Raw genomic sequence first — 16,306 nt, 5'->3', positions numbered from 1 at the left:
GTACACATGCCTCGTGCAGCAAAGAGGAAAGCAGCAGCGACCAAAGAGGGAGACTGCACCATCCCCGACCCCAGCAAGATGACAGTGGCCCAGCTGAAACAGGAGTGCACAAAGCTGGGGCTGGGGACAGGTGGAACCAAGGCAGTTCTGGTGAAAAGGCTACAGGACCATGCAGGGGCAGGTGAGAGGATCTTCTTGGTCCTGTTGTTTTTTCGGATCCTGGCTGGAAATGATTTTTAAAAGATACTGTCCTTTTTCCATTAAACCCTGACACCCATATGTTCTGACACCACTATGTTCCAACATATTCCTTCTTCCCACAAACCGTGAGAGATTGGAACTCTCTACCGTACGAGGTCACGGAGATCACAGACGCTCCAAAGTTCAAGGAGGCAGTTCTCCGACGCCTCAGGGGACATTAAGGCGCAGCACTCCCCCTGGACGCTTTGCCCCAACTGAGGGGCATTGTCCAGTACCCAATCAAGATCAAGATCAAGAGAACAGTCGCCGCGTAACCCTAACCCTAACACAGAGGCGTCGGAACATTCGATTTTCCCCTTTTTCAATCAAATACAAAATAGACACCGTATGGATGTATTTGTGGTACAGTAGATTTACATAGCATAGCAAGTTTGACGCACCTGTCTTCCGATGCCCTGGTGTCTAGATACACCTGTGTCCTGATATACCTGTGTCATGATACACCTGTGTCCTGACACACCTGTCTCCTAATACACCTGTCGCCATATACACACATGTCTCTTGTTGCACCTGTATCCTGATACACCTCTCTCAATACACCTGTCTCCTTATACACATGTCTCTTGTTGCACCTGTATCCTGATACACCTCTCTCAATACACCTGTCTCTTGGCACACCTGTCTATATATACACCTGTGTACCAATACAGCTGTCTCCTGTTGCACCTGATTCCTGATCCACCTGTCTTTTATAACAGGTGGTAAGAAGGTGAAGACAGAGGATACTGCCCCCACCACAGCTAAGGCTGCAGCTGAGACACTGAAGAAATCTGCCTCGCCCACCAAGAAAGTGTACAAAGTGGATTCCTACTGTCCTTTCCATGACTGTGCTCAGGTATTTGCAAATTTGTATGTGTGTACCATTAGAAGTTCATAGATGAAAACATTCATCTTTTTGAAGTACTACAAAACTGAAGAGAATCTTGAGTGAGAATATATGCCCAAAAGAAGAAAACTGCAATTACTTCCAAATCGATTTGTTTCATTGCTTAATCAGTAAAAAGTAAAACATTGCTTTGCAAAACATTGTATTGGAGCAATCCTTCTCAACCTTTGAGCACATATCTTTGTCATGACAATTTGTAAGTCACACACTCAGTGTGCTAGCATGTCCAAATTCTTGTGAACTTTACAAGTTCATGTCTTTCCTCCATCCCTGCATGACCAGTGTCCATACCAGCTCTGTTCCGAGCTTTAGTTTTTAATCATCTTACTCATTGTTTTGGAACATGCTATGTTAATTTTTGTTGTTAAAATCTGTCACTTTTAGCTTACTTAGATAAATTTTTCATCAATTTCATGTTATGAAGGTCAGATTTTTTTGAAGGAAGGAGTAAAAATTTTGTTAGTCCCAGCAACCAAATATCCATTCCAGGATGCTGGAGACAGCCCTGTCTGTGTATACAAAACTGGTCTTTACTACTTCATCATTCATTGCATTTGTCTACTTCAGGTACAGGATGATTACGACTGCATGTTGAACCAGACCAATATTGGGCACAACAACAACAAGTATTACGTCATCCAGCTCCTAAGGACCAATGGGATATCTCGCTATTTTGTTTGGAACAGATGGGGCAGAGTGGTAAGTTGTGGCCTACAGTTCTTCCTAACTTTGATAGATGACTCTTTTGAGCTACGGAGATTAGTCTAAGTCCATGAGTTGATATTTGCCTAGTTTTACTTTCAGCTTTACTCACTTTTGTGACCCCGTCCTGTGGATCAATGTCTTCCATTTCCCAGCTGAAGCTTTGATGGAATGTACTTTTCAGGGTAATTTGTTTATTTGTTTATTTCTTTATTACACTTCCCATAAATGGTGGGGAGACAAAACAGGTGATACCACCTCTGCAAGTTGTCTCCCCGAAACAAAATACACAATACAAGTAAATAATAAGAGTCAACAATGGTATATACAGGAATAATCGGAAACAAACAATAACTTATATACAATACACATTCAATTAAATAATAAGAATAATCAAAAAATGGTATGCACAGTGATAATCGGAAACAAAATATAACTTATATACAAAATGCACAATGTTTATATACAAAGTTGAACGGTTAACGTGCTCTTGTTGCGAAGCACATCGAACAGGAGCAGAACGACGTCCAAGTACATGGGGTGTCTGTATTATAAAGGTGTGTGAATCGGTTGTGTAGGTATTTTAACAACTGACGTTTAAATGTAGTTGTGTGTGATGACTGAGAGACATAGCGGCCCATGGCTCTAAGGTTCTCATCCAGCCCATTCCAAATACTAATGAGTCTTGGGATGTATGAGGTGGCAAACTGTTGAGTTTTAGACCTAAAAGGTGTTGCCATGTTGGCCCTAAAGCTTCTAGTCCCTCTAGATGAGAAAGAAACATATTTCACTATGTCTGAGTCATATATGTTCCCAATAGACTTTACAAACAGTAGAATGTCGGCAGCTTCTCTCCTATATGAGAGTGGTAGCATACCCAGAGACGTCAACCTGGATTTGTAGTCAGGATGTTCATGACCAGCACCCAGTATATACTTAGATGCACGACGCTGTACACCCTCTATAAGACTGATCAGTAATGACTGAGCAGTAGTAGTAGTAGTAGTAGTGTCCATTATTTTATTTTTAAAAATCCAGACCAGAAACATATCAAAGTCAAGTATTCTTCCCATGTATTGTGTCTACCCACCCAGTCCAGTGTTGGATAAGATGCTATAAGAATGTTTCTCTTTCAAAGAAGCCATTTTGGGTTCTAATGGTGATGGGGCAAACTTGTGAGGAGGAATACTTCAGGAGTCCCTAGGTAGCTACTCCAGTCCCAATACAGTAGTGTACTGCCCACTGCCCTGTTAGAAATCAAACCAAATTAGACAGAAGGATGTTGGTGACCTTGACCACTAATCCATGACCTATCCTGTCCTGTACAGGGAGAGCCTGGCCAGAATGCCATGAAGGGCCCTTGGGACCTTGAGACGGCCAAGAAGGATTTTGAGAAGAAATTCAAGGACAAGACAAAGAACGACTGGAGCAAGCGGGGCAGCTTTGTTCCTGTTCCAGGGAAGTACACTCTACTGGAGATGGACACAGACGAGACAGAGGAGGATGAACAAGATACAGCTGAGAAGGTCAGGAGGAGCCTGTTACCATGGCTGCTGTAGGCTGCCATCTGTCATGTTTTGTGGGAACTGCAGTTTACAGTGTTAGATTTAAGCCACAAGACTGTCTATCAGTTATCTTCTAGTAGTATATGCTAGGACTACCATCTGTTTTTATTGGATGTTTGAATGATTATGGGATTTGCTTCATAATGCTGAAGGCAACAGAGTAAGCAGACACAATAGAAATGATTACGATAAATTGATTGACTGAACTGAACTGATATGAAATGCTTTCCTATCAAGGTATCCACATTTTCTGTGTTTACAGTCATTCATGTCTAGGTTAGGCAAAAAATAGCAGATAATCTAGAACATGATATGTCATATGACACTGAAATTTATCTGTTTCTTATTTTTTGTGCTAAAAGTCATACTCCATGTTCCTACATCTAGATTGCTCGTCTGGATGAGCTGGACGGCCCAGCCAGGAAGGTCCTCCCCTCCTCCCTAAACTCTCCCACCCAGAGTCTCATCAAACTCATCTTTGACAACGACATGTTCAAGGAACAAATGGCAAAGATGGAAATAGGTAACTGAGATTTCTTTGCAGTTTATGATTCTGGTTTTAAAAACATATTTTTTGTCAAGTTTATGGAATTTAGCAAAATATGTACCGGGGTAGGAAGTTTTCTGTTATATTATCATTTTTTACAGAATAACAACCATGTATACATGCAAGTTATGAAAAGGTGTATGATACCCTAGCTTAGATGTTTTTGTCTGTTATCAGATGTCCGTAAGATGCCGCTGGGAAAACTAAGCAAGTCTCAGATTGCAAAGGGTTTTGAGGTTCTGGATGAGATTGAAGAGGAACTGAAGATGAGCAGGACCAGTCGTCTGACGGAGCTCTCCTCCCGGTTCTACACTGTCATCCCGCACGACTTCGGGCGCAAAGTACCGCCAGTCATCAACGATCAGGAGAAGCTGAGGAAGAAAATGGACATGTTACTGGTGAGGAGAACCAGGGCTTTAGCTTTGCCATTGCTGTATTTCTTCTTAGTTTGGTAAAATCAACATTTGTTATTTTGCTAGCAATATTCAAAGTACATCAGGTCTACTACTCACATTTTGAATGATACCTTTTAAGTGGACAGTTCTTCGATCATTCATAGTTTTGTTATGTTCAGTGAATTCAATGATGAGCAACAATACTATTGGAGCTTGCAGGATAGTTCTTAGATGCAGTTTTCCCATTGCTTCTTCTCATTCCTGACCATGCTTTGCCCATCTACAGGTACTAGGTGACATTGAGATTGCCCAGGCCATGCAGAAGGACAAAGACAAAGATGATGGGTCAGAGGCCATGGACATCAAGCATCCTCTGGATCTGAACTATGACCTCCTGAACTGCGGCTTGGAGCTTGTGAAGCCATCGTCTGAAGAGTTCAAAGTCATTGAGAAGTACACTGAAGCCACCAAGTACAGCGGTTGGAGAGATCCCAAGATTTTGAATGTGTGGAAGGTGGACAGGGGTGGGGAGGTGTGTATGCACTTGTTGTTTATAAAAGTCACACATCACAATGTAGTGTTGAAGGAACTTAGGCCAATCAGCATACATGCATTTTCACTTGCACCTAGTTCATGTGGTTTGCTTCTTTATGCAGTGCACCTATTTATGCAGTGCACCTGTTTATGCACTATACCTGTTTATGTGGTGCACCTGTTTATCTGGTGCACCTGTTTATCTGGTGCACCTGTTTATGCAGTACACCTGTTTATGCAGTGCACCTGTTTATGCAGTGCACCTGTTTATGCAGTACACCTGTTTATGTGGTGCACAGTGCACCTGTTTATGTGATGCAACTGTTCATGTGGTGCTTCTGTTATGTGGTACACCTATTTATGCAGTACACCTGTTCATGCAGTACACCTGTTTATGTGGTACACCTAGTTATGCAGTACACCTGTTCATGCAGTGCACCTGTTTGTGCAGTGCACCTGTTTATGTGGTGCACCTTGTTGAATGAAAACTTAAACCAGATCTGCCTCTAGTACCCAGCTTTCCATCCTGAGATGGAAACTTGCTTCTTGGGAATGACACTAATTTCACCGCATCTGTCAAAAAAATCTGAACCCCATGACACGAATCTGAAGAAAGTTTTTATATGCTGAAAAATGACCGATTAAACAACAAAAATGAACAACAATTTTTTTCTACCCTACTCCTCTTAAAACATCTCTTTTACACTTTTTTTTACAAAATACAAACCTTTCATCCCCAGGGAGATCGGTTCCAAGAGCACGACCATCTGGAGAACAGGAAGCTCCTGTGGCACGGGACAAACGTTGCCGTGGTCGCGGCCATCTTGAAAACTGGACTGCGCATCATGCCGCACTCTGGTGGCCGTGTCGGGCGAGGAATCTATTTTGCATCGGAAAACAGCAAGTCTGCTGGATATGGTAAGTTCAGCAATGTATTGGTATTTGGTGAATAGACCGTTTTCCCATCTCCAACTCCATGTGTTATATAAGGTTTCCAGGAAAGTCACAGTTGGATGATAAAAGCTCTTTCTGCCAAGTCATTTTATCCTAATATGATAAGTGTTATTGAACTGTAGATATCTGTTGGAAAAAAACCTCATGACTTAGCTAAATTTTTGCTGTCTCTTCCAGTTGGATGTGCTTCAGGGAATGTTGGTATCATGTTCCTGAATGAAGTTGCCCTGGGAAAGGAGAATCGCATCACCAGAGATGACAGCAGCCTCACCAAACCGCCTGCAGGGTTCGACTCTGTGGTGGCTGTGGGGCGGAAGGAACCAGGTAAAATGTTATACTGGATGCTGCAACAGAAATATTACCAGTAGCCACTTGCCAATTTATATCTCTTCATTCAGCACTGTTACATCATTTTGGGCTTGTCTTTATGGTACTGAGGTTGTGATGAAGTTAAAGAGGGGAAGCTATAGTTGAAATGTAACTGTTACAGCACCACAAATGAAACTGCATCCTGGAAACTATTTGACAGTGATGATAGAAAAGCATCTGGTTGTTTGCTTTATTTCTTCCTGTACACCAACCTCATTGGACCATTTTCTAAGTGAAACATATTGTTCACAGGATTTGAGTTCTAGAAACCTGCTCATACAATTCTTCTCTGCCTTTCTGACCAACAGACCCCAAGAAGAACACGACCATGAAGCTGGACGGCCGTACGGTGGTGGTGCCACAAGGACAGCCCATCAACCAGACAGAAGGGCAGAGCAGCTCCTTCTCACAGAGTGAATACCTGGTCTACAAGGAGAACCAGTGCCGCATCCGTTATCTCCTCAAGATGAAGTTTGGGAGTTAGAAAGGATGCAATAAGTGACAGTTTCACCTGTTTTTTTAATTGTTTTTCTTTTTTTATACTTTTATATTATAGCACAACAAGTGCAGATTTATGAGATTTTACTGTCAAGGTATGCTTTTGTCTTAAGATGTACCAAAGATAGCCTACCTTAAGCTTGGTGTGGATTTTGTTACTGTGTGGTAAAGAAAAAGAATCTGGACATACCAGAATGAAAATGACCTATTTTAAGGAAAGTATCTTATGATATGATTGTGTATCTAGCTGTGTATGTAATCATGATTTAGAGATTATTTGAAAATGATTCTGAGATAATGTTCCTGCTATGCATCTACCATACTACATGCTGCATGTTCAACTGACTTCTATCCCCAAAAGTTAAAAATTTCAACTGTCAGGAAAGAAAGATGGTAGACTTTTCTTTTTCTACAAAAGCTTGTCTCAATGCTGTATGACATGCTTGTATTTGGAACCATGATTATTGTTGATTTAGAAAAAATCTATTATTTACTGAAAGAGACAAACGGAATTTTATAATGTGAGAGATTATGATATCAAAGTTGGAATATAAAGACAAATTTGTACTTAAACTTGAAGTGCAATATAACATGATATGGTTATATCATTAAGTTGGAAAATACTATGAGTACAGGAGTGTTGGCATATTCAAGAGACATGTCTTAATCATCAATATACTTTCGTCATCTTTGATGCTGCGTAGCCCACTTTGTTCAATACATTCCACGTTGACTGGTGTATTGGAGCCTTTACTTTGTCATTCTGTCTGTTTCTGTAGAGCCCATCTGAGATAGACAAACTCACAGAGCTGATGCAAGGTCAATGTCACTCTTGTTAATCCTACTTTAATCCTCAGTGGTCTGCAGAGGACCAAATGTCTTTAAAACTTCATTCACATATAGGCAAATGTCTCTTCCTCTAGACAAGGCTTTATCTGTTGTTAGGTCTGGCAGACTATTTTCTAATTGCCATTCTGCTAAGTGAGCGGGCAACTACAAACCCCCTTTTATATCTCAAAAATCTTGCTACAGAAAAGGCAAGGAAACTTTCTGCCCACTCTGCACGCAAGGATCCAAACAACAACGGGACGATAACCTTTGCACACTATGGATCCACTTAGCTTTGGTTCCCTTAAGATTCCTTTAGGGACTGATAGATAAGATGAAAACAATGAGTGACAACAGTATAAGCTATACTAGTGAGCCAGACAGAGTTTTTTGTAAGAGTTGTCCCAGAAGATAAAATCCTGAAAGATCCTGTTGCGATTGTATACTTAACGATATGCTATGCTGAATAGTGTGGAGTTGGTTGGATAAGGCACTGGTGGTAACAGTTTCACAGGTACAGTATGCTTACACAGTAGGATGTCTGCACTTTTTCAAGTTTTAAACACAGTAGGAGTACATAAGATCATTTTCCTGATATTGAGAAGAAGAGAATAAACAACAGTACATAGACAAATCCGCACATTTCCGCATCCTTTCACAGAAGGATGTACTTCGAATTCTTTGGCTTCTTCTTTTAACAATGATTCACACTGAAGCGGAGATGTTTTAAAGACGTGGTGGTAGAATATCTATGCTTGTAGACAATTATAGACCTGGGTCTAAAGCGTCTTTAACAGATCATTTTGTGTTGGCCCTGAACATTTCACAGAGTACCTTACGTTCTCACAAGAAGTAGATGATTGTCGTTGTAGATTACGTAACCTGAACGGGAATCTGGGCCGGTGGGAAGTCAAAGAATAGACTACATCAGCCATGGTTCTCCACAATAAACAAAGTATCTTACGTTCCTTAACTAGACTCGACAGTGAGTTCTCTTGGCTGTGGGAACTTCACGTCGCTCTAGGGCCAATACCCGTTGGTAGTCCAGGAGAGAGGACAGAGAATGAAGGTTTAATCCAGCCTGATCCCTCCGTGCCTGATACCCGCTCCAACCCGGCGCTAAAAGCACTAAACAGGAGCACGCTTGTCGTTTGTTTACCGGACCTGTCGTGAGTCGATGATTGAACGTCAGGTAAGAACATCAATGACAGGTATATAAACATGCACCGCCCAATCCATTAAGGTTCTATTGCAACCCACCCTCTCTTTGTTTGCGACATCTTTGGCAGTTAAACAAGTTGTGAGGACTATACACAATGTGCAAAAGCGGGAAAAGGGCCTTCTTGAGACGTCGCTAGTTGTAACCAACATTGCAAACCTATTATCACATACGTAAGCCCGACGTTACTAGCGAAGATCTCTGGAAAGATGCACTAATTGTTGACATATGACTACTGGGTATGATATCAGTACGGACGGCGTTTTAAGGACACAATCTGTATGACATTTTCAGTTTTTTATTCTGTACATGTATTTCAATTACCACCATTTCTCAAAGTTTCTGGCAGGCGCCATGAAAAGACTCACTCCCATAATCGCGGCATTAGCAATGATTAGCTTTCTGACATTGACATTGGCTTTGAAGTGATTCTTAACGGTGCACTTAAGACAGGCGGGGAGAGGCGTGATAACATCACACCTCGCGTGCAGTAACGTTAGTATCACCTCATAGAGCGCGACCTCCGGGGGTGTGAGGGCCATGGTCTGCGCTTCTTCAGGATGACATGTCTTCACTGGTACTGTACTCTGTATGTCCGCTCGTTTATAGTTATGTAAGTACTTGGCAGCCGCTACATTTTCCTTGAGATGTGATCAGAAATGCGAGCTCATGTAGCCGCGTGAAAAAAATCTATCAGAGACAGAGTCTCAGAGATATCTTAAGGGTGGACAGCGCGCACTTTAACCTCTTATTCATTGTCATCTAATCCATGAGGGAAACTGGTGCTGAGTTAACCACTTTTACGTCGAGCTGCGAATTTTCAACTGGATTCTGTGGGGTCTTGTCAGATTAATGTATCTCTGGTTATACACAAACATGAAAACTGTCAGGCGAAGCAGACGGCTTCAATCAAAACAAGTGGAAATGGAAAAGCGACCACTTGTAACCCTTCTTCCTGATATCTTCATCCAGGTATCAATATTCTACCAAAACGTCCAAAAGGCAAGAGCAGGATCGTTGGTACTCATTAATGATCTCCAATACCTCAAAGGGGTTAATGATGAAGGGGAGGACGGAAAGGAGCAAGTGGCAGTGAAGAAGACGACAGTTAGATGTAGTGGTGAAACTGTACGTAACGGATTCGAAGATAATGTTTGGAATCAGAAACGCTTTTCTATAACAGTTGAGCAATAGATAAAGGATACGCACAGCTAGAGGACATACAAGTATATCACGAAATGGTATCAGAACAATACGGCACCAGGATGACTCGGCACTTTAGTTAGACATATGCCCGTAGGACTTCATAAACATTTTTCATTCCTTGTATGAAAACCAAATGGCCTGAAATTTGGTGAAAAAGGGCGTAGGACATGTTCCTACATGACTTAAATGTTAGATTTTACCATTTTTAGACCGAAAATGTATATTTTTGGCTCTCATACCCTGGATGTGCATTGGTATTAATACTAAATTACCCGAGATTCGGAATATGGGTATCAGGAAATGACAGAATTAAGTCATGGGAATATTTGTAGGACTGAACATATGTCTGAAACACTGCCAGTCGTGGTTGCATTAATCCCACGTCTGAACTACTATCGCTTACCAATTATAAACAAGAGGCACTTTGATATCGTTGGGGATTCCAAAGGTTTTGTTTAAGCCCCCACAGTCTTGCTTTTCAACCCATCTTTGTGCCCCCCAGTGGAGCGCTAGTTTTGGAAACACGAATGCTGTATATTTTTTCCGACTCAACAGGAAATTCCATGAAGTTTTCAGGCAGGGCTATCATGCATCATATAGACTTCAGCAAAAGAGTCGGTGCATCCAAAAATCCATTGTTGACGTGACTTTGAGGAGTAAAGCCGTAACCGTACATGTGCAGACGTGTGATGTACGTCGATGTTTCCCGCCATGACCAGAGCAAAGTGTGCGACGTGCGGCCGCGCGAGTGGTTCAACAATGGCGACCTTCTTACCTCACCGCCTTTCAACACGAGGCACTGATGTCCCCAAAACACTAGCATGTGCCACATTTCTACTGTGCAACAAACACAAAAACACGCCGTTTTCCTCTTCTAAACAAACTCCCTCTGGTGTGGTATGGCCTCCTTTATCCTACCCCCAAAGCCTGTATTCTTCCAGCCCGTTGGCGTGTTGCCACCCGTCACACTAGCTTCAGTTTTTCTCCTCTATCTGAATGGCAATGTTTCTTTCGCCTTGACCTTGGAGGAATATCTTGACCTTGGCTATCTTCGATGGTTTCTAAAACAAAACTTCTTCCGCCCTACAATGACCCAAGACTTTGAAAGTAGAGAAGGCTTGCTTCCGATGTCAACGCCGTAGGTTGTTTTTGACGGATGTACTGTTACCGTGGGATGTGTGGCAACACTTTGTATAATTTAGGCTGGGTACTTCGAATTCAAATCATGACGTTACGGTGTGAAATCCGAAGGCAAGTACTATCATCCACATGTCATAATGCTTTTGACAGACAAGACTTTGCTTTTCTGTCTTTTCATTCCTTCAGTCCATCCCATTTTACAAGTCATTGATCTGTCCTTCCAAAGTAACTGGATAGGATGGACATTTTCTGGATGACTAACTTGCAGTTTGAAGTTCGCATAGAATGTCAGTTTTATGTAAAGCGCCTTTCCCCTTCATACCCAATGCAATTACATGAAACTTTGTTAGCATTCTTCTCTGTGACGTCTCGGGTAAAATGAATGCAGTGGCGATCTAGGTTTGTCTCAAAGAACCACCAAACAAGAATGTCAACAATCGAGACCACTTTGTCACTAGTTCGAGTCACATTTCTCTCTTGTAGCCGCAAAGGCCAGTCTACGGGCATCATATCACAGGGCTTGAACAGTCTCCAAATATCCAAATAAACACCATTGTGGAAAAAACATGAGCGCAAAAATATCCACTTAGCGACCTTAAACAAACAGGTCAGTCCACGGTATGCACGGGGCCAGGTGAGCCCGCGGGAGGGCGCATTCTGCGGGAAAGGTGAGAGGGTGTCCGTACGTGTCGGCAGGTGAGGTATGTCAGGTGGGGAGGGGGGCCGACTCTCTTCTGTCAACAGCTGTCAAGTCAGGAGGAGCGGAACAGTGAGTGAAGGGTTGATTGACAGGTGGAGAACAATGAATGGGGGAATGGTCGACGGGCCGCAGGAAGAACACTACCGAGAGTGCAAACGGTTGTGGGATGTATGATAGGTTCTATTCTCCTTACCAGCTGAATTATACTTTACGAAAATAAATTTATGTATCATGTGGATAAACAGTACATTTGGATAAGACTTAACGTTACATGTTAGAGTATAGTAGCCTTAGCTGGACACCTGTGCGATAGGCTTTGAAAAGTAACCTTTCCTTGAGCTATTTCTGTATTCTTCCTTCATCACCAATGCTCGTCGGACCAGCTGCCCCCACAATGCTGTGGGGGTATCGCCACTCAGGGAAAGAACGACGAAGAACGACGAAGATGACTGCATCCATTCAAACACTCTACCGCACGTGAAAGCTGTATAACTTGCCCGAACGACCATGTAGGTACTTCACTGTAGTGAAAACAGTGGTGGCCAAGTACACGGGCTCGGGACTTCAAAGACCACACGGCTCTTAGGGTTCACGTTAACAGCCCCACTTACGTTGTATTCACTTCGGGAAACACAAACAAACACGATAGGAAAGAAAGAGGGCACGTCAGAGGGCGTATGGCTGAGAGAGCAGCTAGTCTCCGACCTGCAGGCGTGCACTACCGGGCCTCTGCAAGACGCTCTCACGAGAACCAACCGTCCTGCCTTTGCCAGACTACAGCCTACAGGTGGCTGAACTAGCTGCAACAGCTTAAACAGGTGAATGTCTTTTTTTTCTTTTCATACACGTCAAGAGAATTAATCAACCTGCAGTATTTCTCTATGTATGTTATTTGCAATCGTATGCTCATGCATGAAAATACTTTTGAGTTTTATATTTATTTATTTCTACCTTCTAATGATATTCAAATATATTTCATTCATCCATTTCTTCACCGTGTGCACGAAAGTTGATTATGACCGCTCACTTTCAGTCGCGCACCTTTGCCTCGGCGAAGTGTGTTATGATGTGATATGTTAGGGTGTGGGCTGGAAGGGGGAGCTTATAATTTTTCGTATCTGTACGTATCGTGCAAACCCTGATATATGCCTAGTGTTACTTGTATACTAAGACCCCGTTATCAGGTCTGTACTGTACTTCTGGAGCGGGTCATGTCTTTCCAGGACAGCGGGAGGTTTAGAATTGCTAGACATGATCCACACCGATTTGGTCTTGTTTTCAAAGGAACTAAGTAGGATTTAGAAAATGTGCTTTGGCCAGGGAAAGTATCAACAAATCATGCATCGACCACTTAAGCCACTTACGACGTCTCCACTTTCTTTAGGGACACCGCTTGCTTGCCAAAAGGATTTCTTTATCTTCCAGATTGTAAGACGCTTGCGAGCTGAACATGAAAGCCTTTTTTCGTAAATCAGTTTTACCAGCGAATTAGGAATATCAAATATTGGGTATCATGTATACCCCCCTCCCAGTTCGCTGTTCTTCATCGCCGTTTCTCGCCGGACATGCCAGTCCGACCGTTTAGGTCTCCATTAAGGAAAACAGGTGGGGCAGAACCGGGGTCGGTTCAGTGTTGACTTCGCCCCATCAACAGCTTAACGTGGTGAAGTCTGGGCCGTTCTCTTACACACAAGACGAGCTGGACCTCAATCATCTGGTCACGTAGAGTTTGATTATTGGGTCCTGTCCTTCACTCTCTCCACTAGACACATGCTGCATGCAGTATTACGTGTCAAGGCGAAACGCGTACTGACAGCAACTGTCATGATTTTTAAGTGTCCATATGACAGATAAGGTCTCTTTCTGGCATTCCTTCGCATACGTAGAAAAATCTCCGACCGGATGTCTCGAAAACAGTTGTTCCGGATACTTAGTTCTTCGCTTACATGGTTCAGTATGATAAATACACTCAAAAACACAATCTAAAAGCTTCTACTTGTCTCCTGCACCATCGTCAATAAACATGGCATATTGCATTGAAATAAATACAATGCGAACTGTGCCAAGGAACTAAAAATAACTTTCCTAAGTTTACGAAAAGTTACATCAAAATCACACATACTTCATTCATTGCACCTGTCGTTCTTTAAGTGTTGGGTGAAGGACAAGATCCTGTTGACTATATGAGAGGCATGCTGCCCACAAAATATTCAAAATCATGACGAATGATGTGAAACATTGCGCACATCAACGCTACCTTTTACCTCCCCCATTTCCGACTTGTAAAACAGGAAGGTGTGTGGCAGGTGTCACTCAGCACCCGGAAGCTGGCCAGTGTCGAGCCTACGTGCGGCCAGTTTTTCTCCTCATTAGCTGGAATTAATAGATTAGAACCCGGGTCAAGTGTTTATTCGCTGAGTTGTCGGCAGGTCTGGCTGAGTCAGTCCAGGGCTTAGCGCTGGAGTTGGTCAATGAGATGATGACGTCACCTGGCCCCGGGGAGATGGAACTATTCCTTCGCAACTGTGCCTCCAATCAGAGCACAAGTATGCTTGCCTCCGTCGGTGAAAAACGGTCTGGGTTTGTTCTTGTACTACACACATGTTAATCAGGGTCTTGATGTTGCCCTCTTTTCACCGTTATCTACCAATGTTCTTAACTGCATTATCTGGTCGTACTACTGTCTCCTTTCACCTCACCAGCATCTCACGGTCTAAAATCTGCGCTCGATCATAGATTTCAAACATCCACATGTTTATCTTTCAGATTTCTGTGGTACAGTTTATCTCATATACATGAAGTTCACCTCTTACGTCACTATTTTCTACTTTTTCTGCATTCTTCTTTCTCTTCGGATTTAACGTCATCTTTATTTGCCAATTGACATCGCTGTCTGCTTTTCCTCAATTTCTCTTCCTTTCCCATCCGTTCTTCTTCCCTGCCCTCCCTAGCTATTGCATTTTTACACACACCTATTCCTTAGTGTATTGGCACACCCGTTCTTCCGGAAAAGTCTAGGGCAACCTGAAAGTCCTCTCTGGTCTGTAAACTCTTCTTACATTTTGCGTACTGGCAACTGTTTATTCCATTTGGACGATTCATAGTCATACAAGCCAGCAAAGAAGTCTGGAGGAGAATCATGCATTTTGTTTCTTCTCCCACCCTTGCTTGCTCGTAATGCCAGCTCTATTTGATAAATCCCTTGTTTAGAGTACCTCCCATCCTTACGACCCCTCCGCCCACCCCAGACACACGTGCCCGGGAACACCTGATGCGGAAGGGTGCACTTCCTTCCGGCCTCGCGGTTCAGTTCTTCCCCTAATGACCCAGTAAAGTGAGGCAAACATGCCGTCGCTAGGTCAAGGTCTCCCGATGATAATAATCATATATCCCGATCCCATGATCATTGCTGCTCTTCCTCGTCTCTCTCCAAAATCATTTAACGTAGTTAAAATAACTATAAACAGGATTTAAGATTATGCATCTGAAGGCTTATTGCAGATCCCTTTGTGTTGGAACTAACACAAATGTGTATAAATCCCTGTTCTTAGTTTTGGTAGCATTTCAGCTTGAATGTGCATGTGTCTTTTCACAGGTATCTCAGCATCCTTCTATGTCATCGAAAATTCACTGACGACAATTTTCCTCACAAGACAGAAACGTAGGAGCCTGTACCTAAGGTTCTAACTGAAGAATGAATCTGACCGAGAATGAAGAATAAATCTAACCTAAAATTTTGTTCAAAAATGATGATACACACTAACTTAATATTCCATTAGGTCTAATAACGATATGGGTTTCACCGTCACGTGACCTCCGACCTTTCAGCACCCGTTCTTTTCTCGACCTGCTCGCCATTTCGTGTCGCAGTCTGCAGCCGCGCAGAACGACCGCACGCCGCCATACAGACCAAACAAACATGGCGCCCCCCGCACACGCTTTCCACCTGTCGTCTCTAGGTCCCAACAGGGGCAGTGTAGGTTACTGGGGCCTTGATTTGTCTATAAGTAAAGGCTTACCCCCCAAACATCCATGTAGCTGCAGTTTTACTGGGGTATGGGTGTTCGTGCAGAATTGCATGCGCAGTTTGGTCACTTAGAAAAGTTCGAGGGGGAATACCTTTACCATCATAGGGTTTTACTCTATCGAATAATTTCCAGTGATCCTCAGAATATCCTCAGAACTTGACAGAAAGGTAAAAAAACTCAGGATGCAACTATATCTTTCAGTAAAGCTATCCTTATTTCTATCCTCCAAACATTGAGTCGGCGTGTTTGTCAGGTGTAGAGGTACCCGGGTAGATAGCCCAAAGGAGGATAGAACCAGTCTCATGGAAGTCCTTAGCATAAATGTGAGGAACGCTCCACTGGAGGGACAGGAGAGAGGATCGTTTGAGGTAGAAACGAAAAACTGGAAGAAAGAATGGCATTGTTGAATTAGGTCAACCAATAGCAGCTTTGGAAGACAATAACTGTATAGGGAACATCGAACAAGCCTAATTG

The 16,306-nt window shown here is 42.8% G+C and overlaps 2 protein-coding genes across 2 annotated transcripts in view; both read left to right on the top strand.

The window, feature by feature from the left end:
* Positions 1 to 4: 4 nt before the first annotated feature.
* Positions 5 to 7,452, top strand: LOC118415266 (protein mono-ADP-ribosyltransferase PARP3-like; the record flags this gene model as incomplete). The annotated part of the gene is given in 10 exon segments (XM_035819719.1): positions 5 to 181; positions 960 to 1,096; positions 1,715 to 1,846; positions 3,178 to 3,375; positions 3,802 to 3,937; positions 4,139 to 4,359; positions 4,643 to 4,888; positions 5,631 to 5,808; positions 6,022 to 6,168; positions 6,522 to 7,452. Coding segments are annotated over 10 exon segments (1,746 nt in total). The 3' UTR covers positions 6,698 to 7,452.
* A 5,032-nt stretch (positions 7,453 to 12,484) lies between these two features.
* Positions 12,485 to 16,306, top strand: part of LOC118415326 (protein Wnt-5b-like) — a 100,454-nt gene continuing 96,632 nt past the window's right edge. The window contains exon 1 of the mRNA XM_035819833.1: positions 12,485 to 12,622. The gene's annotated coding sequence lies outside the window, so the exon portion shown is untranslated. The remainder of the gene's footprint in view (positions 12,623 to 16,306) is intronic.

Source organism: Branchiostoma floridae, chromosome 5 (assembly GCF_000003815.2).
Source record: "Branchiostoma floridae strain S238N-H82 chromosome 5, Bfl_VNyyK, whole genome shotgun sequence".
NCBI lineage: Eukaryota > Metazoa > Chordata > Leptocardii > Amphioxiformes > Branchiostomatidae > Branchiostoma > Branchiostoma floridae.
The sequence above is the reverse complement of the archived record's forward strand: the minus strand, read 5'-3'. Positions and strand labels throughout refer to the sequence as shown.